At 37.4% G+C, this 25455-nt stretch overlaps 1 protein-coding gene across 1 annotated transcript; it reads right to left on the bottom strand.

The window, feature by feature from the left end:
* Window positions 1-378: 378 nt before the first annotated feature.
* LOC123713009 (luciferin 4-monooxygenase-like) lies at window positions 379-23971 on the bottom strand. Its single transcript, XM_045666467.1, has 12 exons — window positions 23894-23971; window positions 21329-21481; window positions 19794-20001; window positions 12124-12322; window positions 11372-11494; window positions 10750-10924; window positions 7483-7623; window positions 5766-5891; window positions 4673-4756; window positions 1824-1970; window positions 1278-1443; window positions 379-609 (listed from the first exon to the last, which is right to left on the bottom strand). Exons 2-12 carry the CDS (start codon window positions 21473-21475, stop codon window positions 479-481), a joined length of 1647 nt encoding a protein of 548 aa, XP_045522423.1. The 5' UTR covers window positions 21476-21481; window positions 23894-23971; the 3' UTR covers window positions 379-478.
* Window positions 23972-25455: the final 1484 nt, after the last annotated feature.

Here is a 25455-nt window from a genome sequence, read left to right as displayed (position 1 = left end):
TACGGTAACATTTTTTCTTCAGTGATTTTCAAAGTGACATTTTACAACTCCTTCGAATCAAATGTAGGATCGAAAGGTGTCATATCAAAAAATTCTTTACTTAAACGTCTACATAAATACTTTAAAATCCAGCTACTAACTGATACATGACACCTCACTGACATTTTTATGTTCTCAATTTACTAAGAAAAAAGAAAAAATTAAAAGGACAATTTTTGGTCATAAGCTCCTCATTTACCGGGTATTCCTCTCGGCCGTTAACATAATATGACATAAGTAGATTTTAACTTATGTTAACGAATGACTTGCGGTTATTAATCTGTTTTGGTATACTAAACCTATTAAAATCAGTACTTAAGTAAAATAATAATGTATAAATAAATTTATCATATTCACACATTCGTATGAAATAAACGCTTAAAAATTTATTCATAAAAAGTAATATAATAATTTATACAAATTTAAACATAAAATTATTTCATAATATATCGTTAGATTCTGCCACTACTTGTTTCAATAAACTTCGGTTTATTTTGCCTGTGGGTGTAATCGGAAAGTCTTGAAGGAAAAGCACTCCACCTCGTAACTGTTTTGTGTCAGTGAGATTGGCTGAAAAAAAATATTTACACTTTTTACCTTAAACGTACATATAATATTTATTGTAAATAATTTGAACCATTCTCGAATCCACTCAAACACTTTAAAATCTGGCCAGTCATTTATTGAATGACGGCTTTATCGGGAAAGTTTCGATCGTATTTGATGATTAATCAATGATAATATCGGCTCGATAAGCTAATAGAAATGAAATAAACACATCAACAGATCAAGACCAAAACTTCTAATTGTAAAAATTTCAATCATATTTTATCATAGATAACATTACGTTTATCTCTCACTAGCGTTTTGTTATGTTATGTATGATCAGTTGCGTTTTTTATACCATTTTCAACAAATAAACAGCTAGACTAATGATATGACAGATTTTTATAGTTTTTTGTTTGTTGCGTTTTGTTATACCACGTTTCATGTCACATCTCTCGGAAACAGGATAAAAATCCTATATCCGTCCCCGGTGCTGCCGTTTTTGATTTAAAAATAGTGTAACCAATACGACTTTCTTTTATATTTATAAAGATAACAAATTAATTGATATAGAATTATAGTTCTATTGGATTTAAATTTTTTAAAGTTCTCCATACTTTAATTCATAATTGTTTGGTAACGTTATGGAGGAAAATTATATCAATGCCAAATTATTCATTGTCATTACTTACCCTTAACTAGATCTTTAATCTCCTGAGCTGAGATCTGAGCACCCTTTAAGGTTTTCACACAAGCCACGGGCAAGTCCCCACACTCCAGATCAGGAATACTGGTCACAGCAACATCTAAGACGCCTGGGTAACCACAGATTACATTTTCTATTTCCGTTGGTGATATCTGTGGAAACACCGATAGACAATGTTAAGGTTAAAATCACGGAAAATGTCAAGATATTGTTAACAATAAATTATTGTAATTTGGGGACTAGCGGCGCTAGTGATAGCCAGAATGCATATAATCTAATCTAAGAAAATGTATTATTGAATCTAAGGAATTATAATAAACTGCGATTTTTTCTAAAACTTATTTTATAATTTTAAAACATAAACAATTTATTAACAAATAATATTTTCATCAAACTTTCGAAATCTTTGATACAGACAGATTGCATAATGAGAATCGTTAGTAGATAGTGCTATATTTAAATTACTTATAAAAAGAAATTAGACTTCTAATTGTCTTAAAACCTGAAAAAAACTGTCTTTGATTATATATACCTGATGATTCCTGTACTTAAGTAATAATTTTAAGCGATCTACGAAGTAAAAGTTATAATTTTCATCTCTGTAAAATAAGTCTCCGGTTCTAAGCCATCCATCACTTGTTAGGGCTTCTTTTGTTTCTTTTGGTTTATTCCAATAACCCTGAAAATATTAAAGACATACCATAGAGTTATGTACCTTACAATATAGCAAAAGAAAAATACTTTTTCTTAGGGCTATTTTATTTTTTATTTATTATTAGAATTAATAAATATGGAACGAACCCATGCACTTAGGGTCACTTTTACGCAAAATTAAATTATTACATAACGTTCCTCTTTCGACAGCAATGTCTTGCTGATTAAAGATCGAATCATTTTTATAGGAATTGCGTTATTGTGCGTTAAAGAAGTACGTATACATTGTTTCCCCATCGAATAAACACAATATAAAATAGGACAGCTAAGCAGTGTGAATTTAAGTTAAGGGCGAGATTTTATTTTAAGACTGATCACTACTTACACATACTACTGCTGCTGCTAATTATTCATTGTATGTCTGGTGAGATTTAAAAGTATCTAGTGAAATAAATCAGTTGACGAAGAAAAAGTCGTATAGAATTTATTACCAGTTCTTCGCGTCCGTTCTACGCCCTTAACTTAAGAACTAACAGTAAGTAAATTTAATGATTTTTGACGTACAAGTCACCCAATACATAAACATATTAAACTAAGGCTTTACGTTGCTCCCAACCCTGGCCACTAGACATATACTTGTTCCTTGATACTTGTTGTAAGTATCAAATTGAGACAACATACATACTAGCGCCACATGTTTTATTCTACTGTACCTAGGTAACACTGAAATTGTTTAGAAACTAAATAACGGCTTAATTTATTGTTTTTCGAAGTAATCTTTTTTTTTATAAAATAGGGGGCAAACGGGCAGGAGGCTCACCTGATGTTATGTGATACCGCCGCCCATGGACACTCTCAATGCCAGAGGGCTCGCGAGTGCGTTGCCGGCCTTTTAAGAATTTGTACGCTCTTTTCTTGAAGGACCCTAAGTCGAATTGGTTCGGAAATACTTCAGTGGGCAGCTGGTTCCTCATAGCGGTGGTGCGCGGCAAAAATTGCCTTGAAAAACGCTCAGTCGTGGAACGGCGGACGTCGAGGTGATACGGGTGGAATTTTGTATTCTGCCTTGACGTCCGATGATGAAACTCAGCTGCAGGTATTAATCCGAACAACTCCTCTGAACACTCTCCATGGTAAATGCGGTATAAGATGCAGAGGGTATATATATAGGGTATAAGATGCCCCACATCTCTACGCAACGCCAAAGGATCGAGCCGCTCGGAGAGGGATTGGTCATCGACGATTCGAACCGCTCTTCGTTGGATACGACCGTATCGTACGTAAGTGGAAGGAGCTGGTACTGGGGAGCCCCCGCCCAGAGGTGAGAACAGTATTCCATGTAGGGCCGTATTTGCGCTTTATAGAGTTGCAAGCGGTGGCCCGGAGTGAAGTACCGTCTCGCCTTGCTGAGCACACCAAGCTTTTTGGAGGCTAATTTAGCCTTTCCCTCCAAATGACCGCGAAACTGAACGTCGTTCGATATGTCAACGCCAAGTATTCCGATGCTCCGTAGGAATCTCCGTTCCTATCTACACATGGTTACATTCAATGGAACCACTGAGAAAAGCAGGGGGCCCATTCTTCCTTAAGGGTCTCTTCTTTGGTAATTTCGTACACTTTCACCGCATCTTCAGGGTTCGTAAAGCGAATACCTCGAATATTATCTCGACACTTGCCAAATATTCAACATTCATTGTCGTGGAGACGGAAGATCCTGCTTCGAGGGCGCTGCTGTCGAATTTTTTCCAAGACAGCAGGCAAACAGTGATTGATATACCAGTCCTTCTATCTTTTAGCACAACTGTCGCGAAATTACCTTTCCGACCAAAGAATGAGGCAATCATCTTTTTCCTTGACATCGATTTTTCTTTACCTTTGGCTGATCCTCGATAGGAAACACCCACTGAGCTGAGCTCTGAACCTATCTAACATTTGGCGACACCAGTCCATGCGAAGATCGGTCGTCCGTTGAAGTATGGGTAATCCATCTGGTACAAAGCTTCCTGACGCGTAAATGTTCGTGTAATATTTTTTGAACTCACTCTCTTATCGTATAGAAAACTGATGTTATCTTCAGTAGTCTAAACCAATTGTAAATAGTGGCACGAGATGGGGCTTCATAAAGAAATGCTAATCGCAGCCAATCATAGCTTTGTTGTTGAGTAAGCCCACAACGAAAGACATAATAAATCATTGACCGAAAATTTTCTCGCGTTAGGTTCATTTCAGTTTTACATTTACCGCCAACTCGCAAAAACAGATAAGGTTACCAAAGAGTTCTAAAATTGAAATTCAAAAAAAGTTTTCATTTGCAACTTTTCAAACTGGCCAGTTCTAGACATTTTCATTGCTACCCAAGTATACGGTCTTTTCGTCGTAATATACGGTCTTATTAATGAGCGTTAAAGATAATTCCATGTTGTATAACGTAGATTCTCTAGTTGTGTTGGTGATACTAAGCAAACTCACGCCCGTTGTTTTATTTAATTATAAAGCTTTCACTTTAAAAATTATAAAACTAAATGGTATCACCCACATGTATTATTCGGATAATATGCTTAAAAATAATATTATAGTATATTGAAAAGTACGAAACATTCAACCTGTGAAATAGCAAAATTAATACATTGATGTATACGAATACTGAACGAGTCTCGCGCTGAAGCCTCTGAAATGTAAATAGCTAGTCACAGTCACTACTGAGACATTAGTTGTTTAAATACATACCTTAAATACAGTCGGTCCTTTTACCCATAGTTCTCCAGTCACATTGCATTCGTATATATCTTTTTGAGTGTTCACGTCTACAATCTGTAAATTGAAGTAAAAATTATTAGAGTGTGTTTGATTAACGCGAGGTCATAAAACTGCTTTATATAGAAATGTTATATGTAATTTACGTAACTAGACGTTTAAAGAACTTTTAACTAGACGTGGTTAGTGAGAGATGTTCATTAAGTACCTACTGATGCGTCTCGCTGATGAGTTTCACTATTTTACAAAATTACAAAGTTAGAAGGTAGGAAAGTCGTCCCTACTAATGATTCGGTATTACGCCCATATTAGCATTATATATTCGCATGTTGAAACGCTCGTAATATGAATGTTTGATTTTATTTATTGGCCACTTGAGGCTTATAAACCACTTTTGTCACTTTTATTGAATCAAATCGACACAAGAGTGATAGGACGAAACATATTCCCCCAATTCTGACCCCTATTACTAATATTAATCACTATAACTTATTTGTTTTAACTAAAACACTCATCTGTCTCTTTTCACAGATCGCGTAAAGACAATTTGTTTGTCAATCAATTTGACTCTCAATTTGAAAGAGATGATAGAGTAGTAGTTATTGGATTTCGTTTTAATGAGGGGTAAAGTGTATTTATCGGATTAGCATATAAAAGCGATATAACATAGTGTTATAAATTTAAGTTTTTACTGCTATATATAGTGGTTTCAAGTTGTATTTTAAGTTTACTTGCTACCATGGTTTCTATTATTTCTTTATTGAAATGACATACAAAATTCACATATTTATAATAAGGCTGATTTTGTACTTAAAATTACGGCAAAATCTTTTATGCTGTCATCAGTGTCAAATTGCTAAAAATTTTAATGTTTAAGAAAATACTTATTAAACGGATTGAAGCTATGTATTATTATTATAAACTTATAATTATTTACATAATATTAAATTTATTTTTTTTCCATACATAGCTTCAACCCGTTTAAAAAGTGTTTTCTTAATGTGTAAAAGCTGTTAACAAAAGACAATTTTGATGTTTATTTGAAAAATTAGTCAGTAAAACTTACTCGATACTGTAGGTGACCGTAAGGCTTTCCACTGGAATTCCGGTAAACTCCATTCAAGTCTAAACATAAACCAGTTGTTTCACTTAAACCGTATCCTTTGTATATTCTTGCGGTATTGTTTACAGTCTGTAATTCAGTATGATTAATTAATTTTTGTTATAATTTCATACTTAAAAATATATAGAGAATGTTAGACAAAATATGCTTTCGATCGAATTTTGAAGCTATCCAACTCTGTTTAGCTAAGAGCAAAACCCTAATCATGTAATATTCAAAATATATTTTTTATGTAACTTTTGTCAACTTAACTGCCAGTGCTCAAAGTAATAGACAGAAAATTCTCTTTGCAACTCAAATCGCCACGGGTGATGTAAAATCGTCTAATAACGCCTCGGTCACGGTTTATCAACGATTAAGCCATTTGTTTATGCCGAAAGGCTTTATTTCGAATTCCGAATAAAAACAATAAACTTAAAAGCTATATATAAAGTAGTCAAGATATCGCTTGCCCCGCGGAACAAAGGCGTAAAAGCAAAATAGTCATCATTGGATAATAGCATTACCTACCATATTTATTTCGAGGAAAAAAAAGTTGGTAAATACTAATAATACACTTTACACATACAAATACCGAAGTAACACTGAAAATTTTTAGAAAATGAAAAACGGTTTAATGTAGAATGTTGCCAATACTTTTATAGTTTTCCGTTCATTTTCTTGTGTAACAAGAGTTATAGATTTGCCGCCAATTCACAAAAACAAATGAAAAATGAATGCAATATACTACACGAGGTTACCAAGGAGCTCTAAAATTGAAATTCAAAAATGTTTTCATTAGTTCAAATCAATGTTTCTAACTGGCCAGTTCTAAACATTTTCACTGTTCGCCAATAAAAATCAAATGAAAGCAATTTATTTCCTATTCAACGATTTGAACATTGTTGGTATATATTTAGTGTAAATAGTTAAAAAATAAATAAGCATTACAGTAATTCATCTAATTAGACTGAGGAGTAAAAGCGTTTAAGATTGTCTCACTGTTTAAACATAATTACGGACGACAAAGTAACCGCATATTACGATGGAAAATTTTGACGAATGTCTAGACATTCGTCAAAAGAAAGTCTCTAAAGATTCGTCGTAGGTACTAGTACCTACGTAATAATTTATTACTACTTTTTTCGCGAAAATATTGTGACCTTGGTGACACAGGGATATATTATGGGTAGTATTTAAACGTAAATAAAAAAAACCTTTGTATGCAAAAATAATCCGAATTCCCATAAAAATTACTAATTGCACAGCAAAATACTCAACTCAAAATATTACTAAATAAACTACAATTTACTTACTTTATTTCGCGGCGTACGGATTTTTATCTTAAAGCAAAGCTTTTTTACCTATACACAGCTAATAATAGTAATGCACATTATACCCTTCTTTCTAAATATACCTTCAAAGACAGCCACGTGTTTTTTTAAATAGTAAAATACATCACCCAAAGCTGACAATAATGTGAAAAAATTAAAACAGTCTTAAAAGCTTTATGACTTTGTTCTCCGGGGCAATTGATATACGTGATCTCTATCGACAGAAGTGAGCATAAGACTCGGGTAAATTGTAAAATGTAACCTATCTAATAAGTTTAAAGATTATGAGTTATAAAGAAAAACGAATAATTTAAATAATAATATAAATAAGTTCTATTGTTAATTACTTTGATCAAATCAATAACTTCCTGGAACACAGCACTTCCTCCAAGAAAAATCCATTTAAATGAACTAAAGTCACATTTATCTCGTTCCCCGGGCGTCAGTAGCTTTACCATAAATGTAGGACTGGATAATATGTACGTAGGCTGAAATAAGATATTGCAAATTTAAAGAAAACACATATTTCCCGATTGAAGCTTATAATTAGAAGTGTAGAAGTGTATTATTATAAACTTATAATTATTGTTGAAAAAATCCGACGTTTCGCGTGCACAATAAAACAATAGACACCAGTCAAACCAACGTCGCCAATTTAAATGACACACCCGATACTTGTCAAAACGTCACTGTCATCAATCTATCAAAACCACTTGGATAAACAAACTATCGATGTATTAAATAGAGGCTAAATAAAAGCCATAAACAAGAAAAAAATATAGAGGCTTAAATTTTGCAACGGAATCGCGAAAAATCCTTCACGAAGAAATTGTTAGTTGTGTAGGAATGTATATTCAAAAATGAGATATCAAACGATTAGGCAAACCATACGGCAAGACATCTCATGCATACTGCGAGCAAGCAAACCGCCAAAAAGGAACCTCAATTTCGCTGAAATAAAGGCACTCGCGGAGCTAATGGAGAACGAAGATTTGGTAGTAGTCCGAGCTGACAAAGGCAACGCAACCGTTGTTATGGATACATCGGACTACGAAAGCAAGATAGAGGAGAGCCTCCTCTTAAACGATATCAATACCTATAAAAACTCGATAAAGAACCCACAAACAAGGTAATAAAACAATAATCTAGCCTCCTTACTAAATATTCTAAAACACTGTCAGTAGACGTTAAATCTTTATATAACGACTCCTACCCACATACAAATTAGCCAAACACGTAGTATCAATATTATCCCCTCTCAGGGGGCACAATAGTGCTTATGTTAAGGACTCTTACCATTTTGTGGAAACATTGAGAGATCCCAAATTACTCCACAATAAAACCATGGTGAGTTTTGACATTGAGTCACTATTTACTAACTTACCACTAAATGACTGCCTAGATATAATTGCAAAAAGACTTAAGGAACAGAACATGTCACCAGATTATGTAGATATTGTAAAACACTGTCTCACATCAGGATACTTAATATGGAAAGATGAGTTCTATGTGCAGGTTGATGAAGTAGCCATGGGTTCTCCAGTGTAACCTATAGTCGCTGACATATTCATGGAGGACTTTGAGGAGAGAGCTCTGACCAATGCCCCGGTTAAACCTCGACTGTACAGGAGATATGTCGATGACACATGTGTAGTACTCCCCAATGACACATTTAAACTCAATACACAATAACATTAAATTTACTGTTAAACAAGTCAACAACAACTATCTGCCCTTTTTAGACATTTTAATTATACGCAAAGCAGATGGCATACTAGGTCACACAATAGACAGAAAAGCAACCCACACAGATAGGTACCTCAATGGTGAATCCCATCACCACCCGTCACAACTGCTTTCTGTTGGTCAATGTTTATTTCAGAGAAACCAATGTCTTTGTGATGCTGCTCACTTGGAGGAGGAACTACAGGATGTCAAACAGGTGCTACACCGAAAGAAGCTGCGCATCCCCAGGCTACATCCAGCCTACCTGCCATATGTAAAGGGAGTTACAGATATAATTAGCTGGATCCTAAAACGAGCTTCTATTAATACAATTTTCAAGCCGCACAAGAAGATTCAGCAATTCCTAAGAACAATCAAAAGTAACACCCCGTTGCAAGATGCAGGTATATACAAACTGGATTGTAACTGTGGCCTGTCTTACATAGGGCAAACTAAGAGCACGATTTTTCAATGTGAATGTGTTACTCTAACCGAAGCAGCCAGAGCCGTGCAGCGGTTAGGAATTAATGACTTTTGCATTAAGTTCATATCCGACAATGTATCCGTGCTGATGGCGCTCGGAAACAAAAACACGAACAGCAAACTAATACTGGAGTGACACGAAGCACTGGAGGCAATAGCACTAACCCACAGAGTTACCTTGCAGTTGGATAAAGGGACACAGCGGTTCTCTCGGCAATGATGCTGCCGACGACCTTGCGAGAAGAGGCTTCGTAATGATGGCTACTAGCGTGTGTCCGCTCCTCCCCTTATCCGTTTCGCTAGTGCGAACCTGGATTCGCCAGAAATCCGCTGAATTCCAGCATCAACGACGGTCGCGAAGTATGGATTGCAAACAGTCCAAAATGGCTCTTCCAGCTTTGAACCCGCAACTTACTAAGCGACTTCTAAACCTAAACCTAAACCTGGTTCTACCAATCTCAAAACAGGACAATTACGGGTCATTGTCCCCTTAATAAACATCTTTTTGTCCTAGGCGCGACAGACAGTCCCTTGTGCAGAGGCTGTTTCAGCGCAGAGGAATCAGTCACCCACGTAGTCCTGGAATGCGAGGCTGTGGCTAATCAACGTACAAAAATCCTCGGAACAGTGAGGTCGCTCCGCGAAGCCTGTGAAGTGCCCGGGAGACTTCTGGCTTCTGGAATGAATTAGGCTGGCTAAATTAGCCAGGACTTAAAGCACAACGGACCAATTACGAGTCTAAATTGTTCGCGAAGCCATTGAAATTAAAAAAAACACCCCAATTTAAATAGAGGTCTTCTCTATTGAAATTGGGGTGTTTTTTTTTAAATAAAAATTATCATGATAATTTTTCCAAAATCCAACAATCCTAATCCTAATATGCTAACTAAAACCCAAAGACAAACAATCCGCGAAAATAGAGGACACAGTGAGTAATTTCTGCAAAAACCCGTCATCTTTTAGTCGATATCAACTCCGGGGAAGTAAATACAGATAAAATTACTTTCTCTACAGCTGTGATATTTTTTGACATTCAACACCTTTTGTCTTCAGTCACCGTGACCACGCACGCTGTAAAGCACACGAAACGTCGGAAAATTTTTAAATGATGTAAAATAATTATAAGTTTTTATACATGCTATGTATAAAAAGGTTCTTTAAATGTGTAAAAGTTAACAAAAGGCAATAATATATTGGAAATTGTTAAAGTTTAAAGAATAACGGAATAACGAGGAATTTATTCTAGATATAAGCTAATTTTTCAGTTAGTTTGTTTAGTCCGAAGAAAAACAAAATATCAGCGGAAGACGTTTGTTATGAACATTTTTCGTAACTGCACTCTAAATGTCGAAAGTAATTCTAATAATTCACATTCATTATAAAATGTACATTTCATCCCAACTTACTCGGTACTTGTTGATAAGGTCGTATACATGATCTGAAGTAAGTGGCATGGAAGTCTGCAGTCTAGTGTATTTTAATATAGGCGAGTATACGAAATGTATATGCGCCGAGAGCCATTGCACTGGAGATATCACTATCGGAAATAGGTCCGTGGCAGGAAACTCTTTTATCATGGACCTGAAACATAAATAATTTATCAAAACAGGTCGAGTTCGGGTTCTATTTGACAATCAGGAATAGATCTTGAGTTAATTAAACATAAGATACGTTATTCAATATAAGCAAGTGAGTACAGTAATGATGAAGTTAATTTATTATTTTATTCATACTAATAACTATTTAATGAAGTTCCAAGTATGTTCTTTTTTATTTTATTATAAATAGAAAAAACATGTTTGTTTATATTTAATAGGCTCCTAAACTACTGGACCGATTACATTTACCATTAGAATGAATAAGGCTATATAATACTTTAAAAAAAATAGGAATCCATATTTAAACGCTATGAGTTATACGTCATGCGGGTACCGCAGAGCACGGATAGGTTATAAATTGATTTGAAGTACAATTTGGTTCTATAATCTATTGCTTATGATAATCTAAGTAATAAAATAATTGTGTTACCATAAATGTAGAAGTCCGATTGTACAGTTCTTATGCGTCAATGTTGCCACTTTTGGCAGACCAGTTGTACCGCTGGTGGATAGCAGTATGGCTTCAGTTTCTACAGGATCGAATTCCTCAACTCTGAAGTGGAATAAAGGTATATTAATCTATACTGTTTTATATTGTAAGCTGAAGTGTTCCATACTATGGTACAATTTTTAAATCAGCAAGTTGGTTCGAATCGAATTGTGTTGGTTAATTAACATCATATACCAACAATATTACAAGCTGAAGTAAGGTAATAATAAAAAAAAAATTGCCTAGTGGCTAACCTCGAGCTATAATCGAGAAGTACAAACGGATTGCGCATGGATTGCGCATGTGAATGGAATGGAATTAACAAATTGTTTGTGCGATATAGAAACAACAGTGCAGGCCGTTCCCGATTTCACGGATTTTGTAAATTTTAACGAACTAACTTCTAAAAACATATAAACATTTGATTCTGACAGGTTAAAAATTTGATTCTGGCCTTCACATGCCTTATGAAAGGCTATAACCAGCCAGATGGTTTTTTTTGCTTTTATTTAGAATATACTGACTTCCTAACATTGTTTTCACTGTGGTGCATAGCCATGATGCGAACACTCTCAGTGTTCAGAGTCGCATGCTTAAACCCCTAGTGGCGCATATTAAGTTTCAACGTGAATTCCAGTACACAAGCTATATGAATCTATGTAGTATGGAAGAAAATGAAAAAAGAAACTTACTGGAACTTGTCAGTATTAGTATCAATGCAGTATGTATCCAAAAACTCTGAGAAAGTATTAAAATTTTTATCTTTTCCAAATGTTACTATATGTCCATCTACGTTGAGTGAAGTCAGTACGTCTTGCACATCAGCAGCTTTCGATGCGAGACAGAACACAAACTTTGGTTTAGTGTCATTGAATATTTGCTGTATTTCCACTAAAATCAAAAGTTAATTAATACATCTCTCATAAAACTAAAGAATGAGCTATTTCAAACTTAATTTTACTAAAGTCTATATTATATTTTAAACTAATTGAAAGGAGAGATTAGTTTGAGCTGTTTGTGATATATGGGATTTGGATAATTTAGTATGCTTATTCAGCTTACTAAATTTCAGGCAGTCCACCAATTCTCTTATTTTAATATAGCTTAAGTCCGATCGAACACAGTTTAGTAGATATTATGCATTATCGTTAAAGAATTTAATTTCTTTTTTAAATCACCTTTATTAGATAAACAAACGAGCGTGAAACATTAACTGAAATTCTAATAAACTATTTGGTGGCTTATAAACGGTATAAGGGAGTCGTATTTAAGGATAAGCCTGGACAACGAATCTTAATCTTAGTCCACTAATCAAATTTCCATTGCCACGAAAGATCACATAAATCGTTAGATTTTCTGTCTTCCACTTATTTGCATTACATACATATTAGATTTCGTTTTAGAAAAATGGCGTTGAATTACATTCATGATAGTTTTCGTATGATAGAGGGGATAGGGGGGGTTGGGTTTGGATCTATGCTTCTACGGTTCCCAGCACGACATGCTTGCATTAGCATGGTGGCATAGGTGCAAACCCACCCTACCACATCCTTCTGATGGGTAGGGAGGCGTGGTCTTGGGGGTAGCGCAGGTCGCTGTGATCCCCTAGGCAAGTTTGGTGGACTAACCTTCCCGAGGTTGCCAACCCTGTTTTTGGTCTAATACCCTACGTATTAGACGTAACTAAAACCACCAAGCGAACTTTTGTAGGGATGTAGAGGTCATGTCCTTGCGAGTTCATCATCCAAAATAAAAGGACGGTGGACAGTAAGACAGCGTCGGCGTGGCACGGGACTCGGGGTGAGTTTGCGTCATCGTCTCGGGATGCGAACAGCTCCGTACTCTCTTGCGGCGTGCGGACGCGCCTGCCCCTCTACACGCTGACTCTATACCGAAGGAGTAGCTCTGACGTCGCTTGCTAAGCAAGGGACGTCCCCAACTTGAGGGCTCCGTGGCGGGTGGAGAGCTCCGACGGTGAATCTATTTCATCACCACCTCATGGATAAAGAGGCAAAACACACAAACCAACAAAAGGCTGCATCCACAGATGCGCCTAAAACTAACATAAACAGGGTTGCGTCGCAGGACGCGTCGAGGTGCAAGTCACCAGTGACACGATACTCTGATGCCCCTATCTCGCAAACGGATGCACCCAATAGGGCAGCGTCCGAGGCACCAAAGGAGAGGGCAGCGGCTGAGGAAGCGCCAAACCGGGATGCACCCTTAACCGTGCCCACTCCAATGGTATCTCATACACCACCACACAAGGATGCGTCCACTGTTGCGGCCAGGCTGACTGCGTCGGTCGAGCAGAAGATAGCAACTCCGAAGGATGATACAGCAATGTCTGCGTCCATAGGGGGGGCATCCGAAGCAAGATCGATGCGGAAGACCGAGGCTGCGACGGTGAGCACGTCCAGTGCACAAACCTCGACCATGGACATGTCGGCCCTGAAATCAGCGATTCAGGAATCGACTCCCAGAATGGTCCTAAGCTCCTCAAAAAGGCGACGGCTCAGGAAGGCCAAAAGAGCGACGGAACAGCAACAGCTGATTACCGGCTCTCAGAGGATACCTGAGAATCCTGGAACTGCCCCCGCGGTTACCACAACTGCAGGACGCGGGAAAAGGGCACCGAAGCCGACTAGGTCCTCTGCCGCGCTCAAGCCTATTGGCTCTAGGTGCGGTAAGGAACCTAGAGGGGGTTACCAAACCAAAAACCCAAAATCAACCAAACAACAAACAAAGGGCCAGAAACGCGATTGGCCAGAGGAAACCGTGACACCGACTGGGGAGAGTAAAAGGGTTAAACCTAACAAACTCCAGCTGGAGTCAGGGACCTCGGCCAGTTACGCGGAAGCGGCTGCATCCTACAAAGCCAACGAGCTTTGTGTTGCCGTGATGACTGAGCCCTTTATAGACATGACACAAGAACAGGCAGATAACATCCGCCTACAAATCGAGGGTAAAATCCAAGATGAGCTCATGGCGGATCTTGAAGCTACCCTAGCAACTGAACCCAACGACATCAGATTCCGGGGAAGAGCCCACTTCTCAGATGGTGTCCTCAAAACTTGGTGCGAGGATACCTACACGCTGGGATGGCTTACCGGAGCATGCGATGTCATCAACAATCCGATACCGGACACCAAACTGGTGGTACGGCCTCAGTCAGACATTCCGAAGAAGGTGCCGTGCTTACTGCATGTTCCAGAGTTCACTGGTAGCACGGAAACTTTACGGAAACTGATCACCAGGCAAAACCGCCACCTAAACATCAGATCTTGGACCCTGACTCACGAACGTAGAACACAGGACCCGACAGGCGTATCTCTGTTCCTTCGTGTTCCGGAATATGAGATCTCAAAGATCAAAGCACACAAACGCCGCATCTACTATCTGATGGGGAACATCTATATCCGAATTCTGGAAAAGGATGAACCCTCAGTGGTAGCTGCCGCCACAGTAACCACTGCCAGTACATCGGGGACGGGATCCTCGGGGCCTAAGCCGCCCTCGTCAACGACGGAGGTAGCCGCGGTTGCCGAGGCAAACGTCCCCGTGGAGACAGTTAAACAACCACCCTCACCGGTGCAACTAACCTCGGATGACGAGTTCTTTCAGGAGACAGGGGGGAGTGAATTCAGCGACAGCTGTTTGCGCTCCTCCCCCTAACCGGACTGACCTTATCCAGACCAACCTCCAGCACAGCCAAACAGCGTCGGCTCCACTACGCAGACTGCTGGAGACCAACCCGAAGACCATTGCCGCGATCCAGGAGCCGTGGATCAGGAATGGCAAGGTATACGGCCTGGGTAACACCGGTGGTAAACTTTTGCTGGATACCTCAGTAAGTAACCCAAGAACCTGCAGTATCATACCTAAACATGTACCAGCATACCTAATTAACGAACTGTGTTCAAGGGACCTTACAACCATTAGGTTACCTAGGGACGCACATCCAGACATCGTCCTGGAGTCCGCCTACTTACCGGGTGACGAGGACGTGCCCACTCCAGAACTCGGCCTTCTGGCTGACTACTGTGAGAGGGAGAAACTGGAGCTTATAATCGCAGCAGACTCCAACGCGCACTACACGCTATGGGGTAATGCAAATACCAACGCTCGAGGTGAGAATATGCTTAACTTCATTCTTAGCAATAATCTTATCTTAGCAAACAGCGGCTCTGAACCAACCTTTATCAACGCACGCTCGCAAACCATAATCGATCTAACATTGGTGACCTCTGGTCTGTCAGATCACATACAGGATTGGCATGTCTCCAGAGAGCTATCATGCTCAGATCACAGGTGGATCCGCTTTACAATCAAAGGGGAGCTACCTAAACCACAACCACGACGCATACCTCGGAGAACTGATTCAGTAAAATTTTACAGTATAATCGGCTCAGAGGTAAGCAAACTAACAATACCAACCACCATTGATGTACAAGACATAGACAAACATGTAAATAACCTAACGTCCCTACTCCTGACCAGCTTTGAACGGTCGTGTCCCCTTACCATGCCTAGGTGGGGGAGTAGACATAACTGGTGGTGCCCCGAACTGGAAAGACACCGAAAGAAGGTCAGGAAGCTGTTCAATAGAGCAGGCAATACCCGTTTACCTGCCGACTGGGACAAGTACACAATCGCGAGAAGACGATTCAAAAAACTTTTACGTTCTAGGAAGCAAGAGTGCTGGAGACACTTCTGCACCAGCATTGAAAGCAACAACCAGGCAACCAGAGTGAAATCATGCCTCTCTAGTGAGCCTTATCACTCAATCGGTTGTCTTAAAAAACCTGATAAATCATTTACAAAAACCGATGCAGAAACATGTGAACTACTGATGGAAACACACTTTCCAGGCTGCATAATTGCCAACGACCAGGCATGGCAACCCTACTCAGAAAGAGCCACCACCGACTCAGACTGGAATGTAGCTCACAAAATAATTACAAATGAAAAAGTAACATAGGCAATCAACTCCTTCCTACCATTCAAAGCGGCTGGCCTGGATGGCATCTTCCCAGGCCTACTAAGATGAAGTGGAAACCTTTTGGTGGACTATCTTGTCTCAATCTTCCGAGCATGTATAGCCCACCGCTACATACCTTTGAAATGGAGGGAAGTGAAAATAATATTCATCCCAAAACCAGGCAGAGAGGACTATACCCAGGCGAAATCCTTCAGACCCATAAGCCTCACATCTTTCCTGTTAAAAACAATGGAGAGGCTTGGAGATCTGGAAATACGTAGCCAGGTATCGCTATCCAAATTCCTGCACCCAAATCAACATGCCTACAGCCCAGGCAAATCAACGGATTCATCACTCCACAACGTTGTGTCTCGCATTGGCGACTCCCTGAAGTTAAAACAGTCAACCCTTGGTGCATTTATTGACATCGAAGGCGCTTTTGACAAAACAAACTTCACGAGCATTACCAGAGCACTCGTTACATGTGGAGTATCATCAACCCTGATAGGGTGGATAAACAACATGCTAAAACAACGAGCTATACAGTTCACTGTTAATTCCACAACACGGGGCATTGTCAGCAGAGGCTGTCCGCAAGGTGGTGTCCTATCGCTGCTACTGTGGAACCTCGTAGTTAACGAGCTCATCACAGAACTCAACGCTGGCAACCTCTATACAGTGCGTTATGCGGACGACATAGCTATCTTGATATCGGGGAGCTTTGAAAGTACCCTATGCGATCTCATGGGAAGGGCTTTCAAAGTAATTGAGAGATGGTGCAACAAGCACGAGCTATCTGTCAACCCATCAAAAACAGAGTTAATACTCTTTACAAACCGGAGGGTTCTGGGACCACACAGGCTTCCAAAACTCTTCAACACACAACTCAAACTCAAAAATGAAATAAAGTACTTGGGTGTGGTTCTGGACAGTAAACTGCTCTGGAACAAACACCTAGAACACAAACAGAGCAAAGCAACGATCGCCTTCTATCAATGCAAAAAGATGCTAGACGTGAAATGGGGCTTATCGCCTAAAATAACATTATGGCTATACACTGCCATAATCAGGCCAATGCTGACCTATGGAGCCCTGGTTTGGTGGCCAAGATCTGAACTTCAAACGGCGATCACGAAACTGGGACGCTTCCAAAGGCTTGCCTTGTCCGCTGCTAGCGGTTGTATGAGAACAACTCCGATCGCAGCAATGGAGATAGCCCTGCAAATCTTACCTCTAGACCTACACATACAGCAGGAGGCAGCACTAGCGGCCATCAGGCTTATGGTATTGGACCTATGGGGAAAAAACCACTACAGTTCACACACAGTGATTCTCAACAGGGCAATAGAGTACCAACCTCTTATAGCTGCGCCATGTGACAGAATCACTAATCAATTAATATTCAACAAGAAATATCTTATACAACTGAGAGAAGAGGAGCATGATCAGTCGCCCCTGAATGAACTACGTATATACACTGATGGTTCAAAAACAGGGTGTGGCTCAGGCGCTGGTATTTTCTCCTTTGATCTCAACATCAACATACACCTACCTCTGGGCACACAAAGCACAATCTTCCAATGTTAATGTGTCGCTCTAACCGAAGCAGCCAGAGCCGTACAGCGGATGGGAGTCAATGACTTTTACATTAAGCTCATATCGGACAGTGCATCCGTGCTGATGGCGCTCGGTAACGAAAACACAAACAGCAAATTAATACTGGAGTGTCACGAAGCACTGGAGGCAATAGCTCTAACAAATAGAGTTACCTTACAGTGGATTAAGGGACACAGTGGCTCTCTCGGCAACGATGCAGCCGACGAGCTTGCGAGAAGCTTGCTCTGGTAGGATGCCTGTTGGCCCGCATCCGCTCCTCCCCTTGCCCTTCTCGCTAGTTCGAACCTGGATTCGCCAGAGATCCACTGTACTCCAGAATCAACGATGGTCGCGAAGTGTAGATTGCAAACAGTCCAAAATGGCTCTGCCGGCTGTGAACCCGCAACTTACTAAGCAACTTCTAAACCTGAACAGAACCAATCTCAAAACAATCATAGGGACAATCACGGGCCATTGTCTCCTTAACAAACATCTTTTCGTCCTAGGCGCAACAGACAGCCCCTTGTGCAGAGGCTGTTTCAGCGCAGAGGAATCAGTCACCCACGTAGTCCTGGAATGCGAGGCTGTGGCTAATCAACGTACAAAAATCCTCGGAACAGTGAGGTCGCTCCGCGAAGCCTGTGAAGTGCCCGGGAGACTTCTGTGCTTCTGGAAGGAGTTGGGCTGGCTAAATTAGCCAGGGCTTCTACGCACAACGGACCGACTACGTGTCTAAGTGCGGAAATTTGAGTCCACCCTACCTACCTACCTACCTACCTAGAGGGGAAAACGAATCTACGGAACATAAAAGACTTCTATAGCAACCCGATGTAAGACGTTTTTTTGTGAAATTATTTTGATAATATTAATACATTATTGTTTCTGTTCTAAAAACTATTTATTATCTATTCAACTGTTCCAATTTTATGCGCGTAAATCTCATATGTTTATATAAAAAATAAAAACATATCAGCGAACTGCTCTCAGGATATTAAACAACTACAATTGAAATAAAAATCATACTACTACTGTTTACGCTAAATAGATGTCAGTTAAAGAAGTATGACATGTGTCGATTTTTACTGTGATTCACGAACCGAAAATGGTAGGTAGTATTCCGGCGTAATGGCAAGGATGAGTAGTTGAAAATTTACCGCTGTCACGTGCGGACTAACATTAAACCGAATACCGTACCGCATTTTCTTTTTATTATTATTAAAGGATCCAGTGCTTGAAGTAGGACACACTACCGTTTACCAAAAGTCCTAGTCTTAGTCTGATCAACTCTTTAATTCCTTTTTTAATTATACTGACACGCGACAGCCGAACCAGCGCAAAGTATTTTACCGAGGGAAGAAAACATCGAATAGGTTGTACGAAATGGTATCTTAAAATGAAACTCACTTCAAACTCCATCTTTGAAGTTAACATAAGACGTTGCGACTTAAATTGAGTAACGCTTTCTTTTACAACTACTCAACTATCTTAACAGTTACCAATGCGATAGTTATTGATCTTATTAAATGACAATTATCTTATAAATTAAATTAATAAAGGAGATACGCATATATAAATACCTACTTTATAATACATAATTTATATATATACAATAGTTGGCTCTGTATATTAAAAAATATAGATTGTTTCTGAGAGACACAATCCAAACGCAATGTCGTAGTTAGGGGTACCTGGTGCCTTAACATCTTTCTGCGGTCAGGTACACCTTTGTTTCCGCCACCTCAAATATATAATAATAAGGTATTGTATGAAGATGTAAAAATTTACCTTTGAGTAAATTCATATCTATGCATGCCACAGCGATTCCAAGGTAAAATGCTGCGTATAGGGGTGCCGTCAAGTCTAAACTGTTTGGTGCCATGAGAACGATGACATCACCTTTCTTAATGCCTAGTCTACGGAAAGATTCAGCACATCGTATAGATTTGACCATCATGGACCCAAATGTGTCCCTCTCATCGTTGGCTCCATCAATCTGTGAATGTAATATGGTAACAAAACTATATTTTATTATTTACTGGGAATTCTAGTGTTATAGTGAATATAATGTAAAACGAAACGAACGTTTCCTTTGACTGCAGTGATGCCAACTTGGGGGTTTACCAACCTCATTTTTGAGGGGGTACATTTATTTTTGGGGACTGTAGATTCAAGATTTTTTTAATGCATACAATTTATATTAGGCTTGGAACACATCCAACAATCTAAAAATAATATAACGCGTGAGTTATGTTACCTAACGTTAGTTAATTTATATATATATATATTAGTTAATAATTAGGAGCAGTAACAAAATGTAAATAATCAACGCACATTTGAAGGCAATATAAGCTCTTTAGTTTTTACTTCACTCGTAAATTGTATTTTAAATTTTCGTTTCCGAAAATGTCCAATAACAAGTTAGTGTTTGTTAGCGTCGCAACCAAACTTCCCTTAGTTTTATGATATTTATAAGCTAATATTCAGCTTCTAACAAAGTGTTTTATTTGAGCATGTCCATACGGCAACCGAACTTAATTCGTGGCTATAACTGAAATATTTATTTAAAAATCTTCTTTTTGATCATTTTTCTTCTTCCTCGTAATTAGCTACTATGTACTTATATATATTAATTGTGAATCAATTAACCTTTGGCAGAGCTTTTACACGTCTGTTTACACATATTATTATTTATATTATTTCTTTGGATTTCTTTTTATTGATTTTAGTTATAGTTGCATGTTATTTAGATTTAATTAATTATGCACTTCTTGTACTTTACCCTCTGTAGGTGTTTCTTTTTTTATTCGCCTTAATATCTTGTTAGCGATAAGGCCGCCTGTTGCCTAATAACTTATGTAACCTACTAACTTTTTGTTTGTATAATTATGTATATTATGGTAACAAAGTATAAATAAATAAATATTTTAATACTATAATACGCCAAGGCGTACTATAATACTTCCACTCCACTAAACAACTATTTAACACAACTTAAAAGTATTTTAATGCATATCTGAAATTAGCTTTTAAACCGAGTGTGCTACGAAAACTAAAATTTAGTTTGAAGTTTGTCCTAGGGAAATATCTGTAGGATTTGGCATGACTGGGTGATTGGTCAATAGCATTTCTAGTCCAATCATAAACACGCGGAACCTATCTTGGGGAAAAAGACAGATTTAACATGTTGACATTAATATTTTAAGCAATTTTTAATTAATTTGTCTATCCGAAATATGTGTTTCAGAAGACTTTATGTTCCGAAGGCAGCGGCCGCGCTGGCCACTGGTCTGTTTAAACCTTTCAACCTTAACGTGACATACTTGTAATAAAAAATTTGGGTCCTCCTTAAATCGTCGCAATATGGCCTTCCCAAGATGATATCTGTCACTTGGATTCCCCGATTCAGCCACCATCTGATACCATAAGTCTTCAGTATACCATTGTACGGCGTCACTTCGAATATCCATTATAATCTGAAAAAAATATATATTTATTTTAGAGATGAGTTTTCGCATTGTCGCTAACAAACATACTTGTCGGAACTCAGATCACCTTAAAATTTTTGTTGGAAGAGTAGGTTTTTATATATTAGCTAAATAAACTTTATATATTATAGTAATAAACAAATTTTCTTCGGTAATAATTAACAAAATAAAACGAAAATACGCGCATTTATTGACTTCAAATCGACTCTTATTTAAAAACATTATTAAACTTTTGTAAAATCAGATTTTTAATACAATACACTATATTTATTATATAATGTATTGTATTTTGTAGTCTGGCAGGCTATTAAAGAAAACATTACCGGCCAGCACAATGCTATCGCATATTGCATGTATCTATTAGATTATTTTATTTTTGAAACAAGGCAATTGTGTGTGTAATGTGTACTTTTAGCTTAAAACCAGACCTATTTATTAAGTACATATGTGTATTTGCGTCACTTATTATCTGTTAAACTTCTACTTAAACCTAACAACTCATATCTCTCGAAAACAACACTTATTTACACAAAAAATGTTTATAAATCTATAATATTTCCTGGGTACAGCTATTACTATTATTACAACACTCATGAATTTAATTGGGTCTTATTACAAATTTAAACTTAATTCGTAAAAGATTTTAAACGTCCATACATCTGTGCCGAGGGTGAGACTGATGGTGCAAGAGGACGCCACGGGGCCGGGGCTGCGGTTAGCAGAAGTAATTAATTAGGCGCGGGCCCAGGATTTGCCATCTCGCATTTCACAATTATTACCAATGGAATATATTTTCTACAATTTCTATAAATAATAGTTTTCTATCATACAAGTGTTTTTTATATCAAATTAAAATATATGTTATATTTCAAATTTGATTGACGTCGACGTCGTTGTAATAATTGATTAAATTGCGTGAAAATTGGAATACGCTAAGGATGCAAGCTGTTAAGCGGACAAGGCTCCGTATTCTACTAAAACGGGTAATTCGTGGAGTTTTAGTGGGTATGCTCAGTAGTGAGTCTTACATAACCATGGATTTGCAGGATTTTGTCGCGCATTATGCAAATCGTATGATCAGTATTATGAGCTACTTGCTAAAATTACTTTGGACCATCGTCCATAAGCGAATAGGAAATAAGTGTAATGAACAATCGGATTCCAGTTTTGCTTCATAATAAGTATATGCAGAATGACGTCTTTCTATACTTTACACACTATGAGAAATATATTGACAAGGTTAAGCGTGCCGCTCTCATAAATTGATCAATTGTCTCAATGAGACGGATCAAAGAGTAATCAGAAACCAGCGTAAAGACGAGAAACCAACCGTGACTATACATCACGAGGAAACCGATCAGATATTACCGTGGTGTTCATCAAGGTTGTACATTGCCTTCGTTGCTATTCAATGTATATTCTGAAGGAACTATGTCGTAAGTCATTGAGGGGTCAGACGTAAAAAATGGGCAAAGTGTTCTTGAATTAGGTTGTTTATGCGACAGTATCTGATTCTTATTTTAGATAGGTGTATGTGATTAGTTGGCAGGCTCCCTATCCTTGAATGGAGACCACGGCTAAACATAAGGCCTCGCGACCGACTATATGGTCGGTCGACATCGTCAAGGAGGTTGGCTCCTAGTGGATGCAAAGCATATTGGAGGAAAATGGAAGAGGCCTATATCCGGAAAATAATGAAGCAGAGGCGGATGATGATGAGGTGAGGTTTTATAACGGCTACGTGTGGGATTAAAGTTGAAAGGTTTTGTGTGTATGTGTTAATTTTATTACAATTTAGATATAATAAATGCTAAGTCACCCTGTCTGTTTTTATCAAATTAGCCATACACAGATAATGTGAGATAGTGTTGGATATTCTTGTTATATTGCATGGAATTGAAGTACTTTAAATATATTTTTCCATCTAGACAAAATTTCGGAATCCCTTAAAATAAAATAAAGTTTACTCGTTTTAACGTGTTTAATACAATTATTAAAAATAAAGTTCAGTAGGTACAGTTTTATCCACGACGTAAAATGTCGGACTAGTATTTCAACTCTTATTTAATTATATGTTAATTACGGTAAAGTAAATTTCCTTAAAAAATTCAGTACTACATCCCATATATATGAGTATATAACATTCTTGTACAATATTACTGACGAGTACATTAACTCCCTTATAAAAATATCCTTACGAAATAGTTTGTATAGTATACAAGAACCGTTTTACTATATTTTTTTAATTATTCTATTTGATTTAATATGAACGACGATATTTTTATTGCATATTTACTAGAAGATACATTCCCAGACATCTATTCTTATAAAAACTTTTTAAGTCATAAATTACAATAAAAGTTTAAATGAACACAATCAATGCTTAAAAATCATACTTACAAAGTCAGAGCGCACAAAACACGTCTATTATGTAATTGACCGGCCACTCAACTAAATAAAACAATTAGTTAATCTAACTTGTTATATATTCTCATGGCGCATCAAAACATGTGACAAAGATATAAACTTTCTATTATTCGCAGTTTTAAATAGCCAATTGTAGATTTGTTGGTTACTCATGATGAGTAAGCCGATTTCGACAATCTAACTGCGTTAAAAAAAATGAAGATACATTTGATAGTACCTCTGAAGTTAGCAGAGCACAAAAAATATAGTTCTCGTAGCACACACAATAGTTCTATAGTTCCTGATTTTTTAGAAAGACTTCTGGACGGTTAGGTCAAGAAAATATATTTTTTAAATCATGAAATGCTCTGCCAGTTTCCCGATCACAGAACATTTTGTTTCGATTTCGATAAATAAGTTTTCATTAAAACAACACGTTAAAATAGTTCCCTATAAAATATCCCTATTTATATGCAAAAATAAAAAGGTTTAACATAGGAATTTCATGTTTTCTATTAGAACTTATACATATATAAACGAAACTGTAATAGCCTAGGCCAGAATTCTTCTCTTTCTATCAGCAGAGCATACGTGTATGATGAAAATTGTCATTCACCAACAATTAAGAAAAACACTTTTTGAACGGATTAAAGATATGTATAATTATTAAAAACTGATAATTATTTACATAATTCTAAGTTTTTAATAATACGCACGCTGAAAAGCACGCGAAACGTCGGAAAAAAATTAAAATTTAGTGTTTTTCTTAATGTGTAAAAGCTATTTTAACAAAAGACAATACTATTCACCAACAATTCGAAAAAAATACATTTTGGGTACTCTTCGGTTTCTATTAGATATCTAGGCAAAATTTATTCATTATTTATCTTTTTATCAAAGACACGGGTAATATTGGGACTTATTAATAATAGCCTGCATTATTAATATTATAAAGAATGAACATATTTTAGATGCAATTACAATACTGTGGAAGTCTTAAACTAACGATACGCTACTATAAGGTTCTATTAAAGGTTATGTATATTATTGGAAATAAATAAACTAATAGAATAATAAAGCAGATTTATCCCAGTAACGACACAAGGCTAATAAACAGATCATAGTCTTGATATAATCGTATTTAGGTATCATATCTCATATTGCCGATACAATATAGGTAAATCCAAGATAACTTAAAATTGTAAATGTTGTCATCTTTATTTTTTGACTGTTGTACATGACAGGTATCACGTGTTTTGTATAGTTTGAAGTATGGAAATACTTTTGCATTAAGTGGATGTTATAACAAGGTATCAATTGTCAAGGAAAACAAATCACAAATGTTAAAACACTTTACTATATTTAAATATTAATTTCGAGTTTGCACACGCAAATGTCGAGGATTAGTAAAAACTTTTCCATTAAGCGTTACGTCGATGTGATAATTACATACATACTATATTAGATTGTATTTCTAGTCCGGGAGGTAATGTTTCGCAATATAATAATCCGATCTAAAAATTACAATGCACATTGCTTCTAAAGATTAGGGAAGG

The sequence above is a fragment of the Pieris brassicae genome, chromosome 8, assembly GCF_905147105.1.
Source record: "Pieris brassicae chromosome 8, ilPieBrab1.1, whole genome shotgun sequence".
Lineage (NCBI taxonomy): Eukaryota > Metazoa > Arthropoda > Insecta > Lepidoptera > Pieridae > Pieris > Pieris brassicae.
The sequence above is the reverse complement of the archived record's forward strand: the minus strand, read 5'-3'. Positions and strand labels throughout refer to the sequence as shown.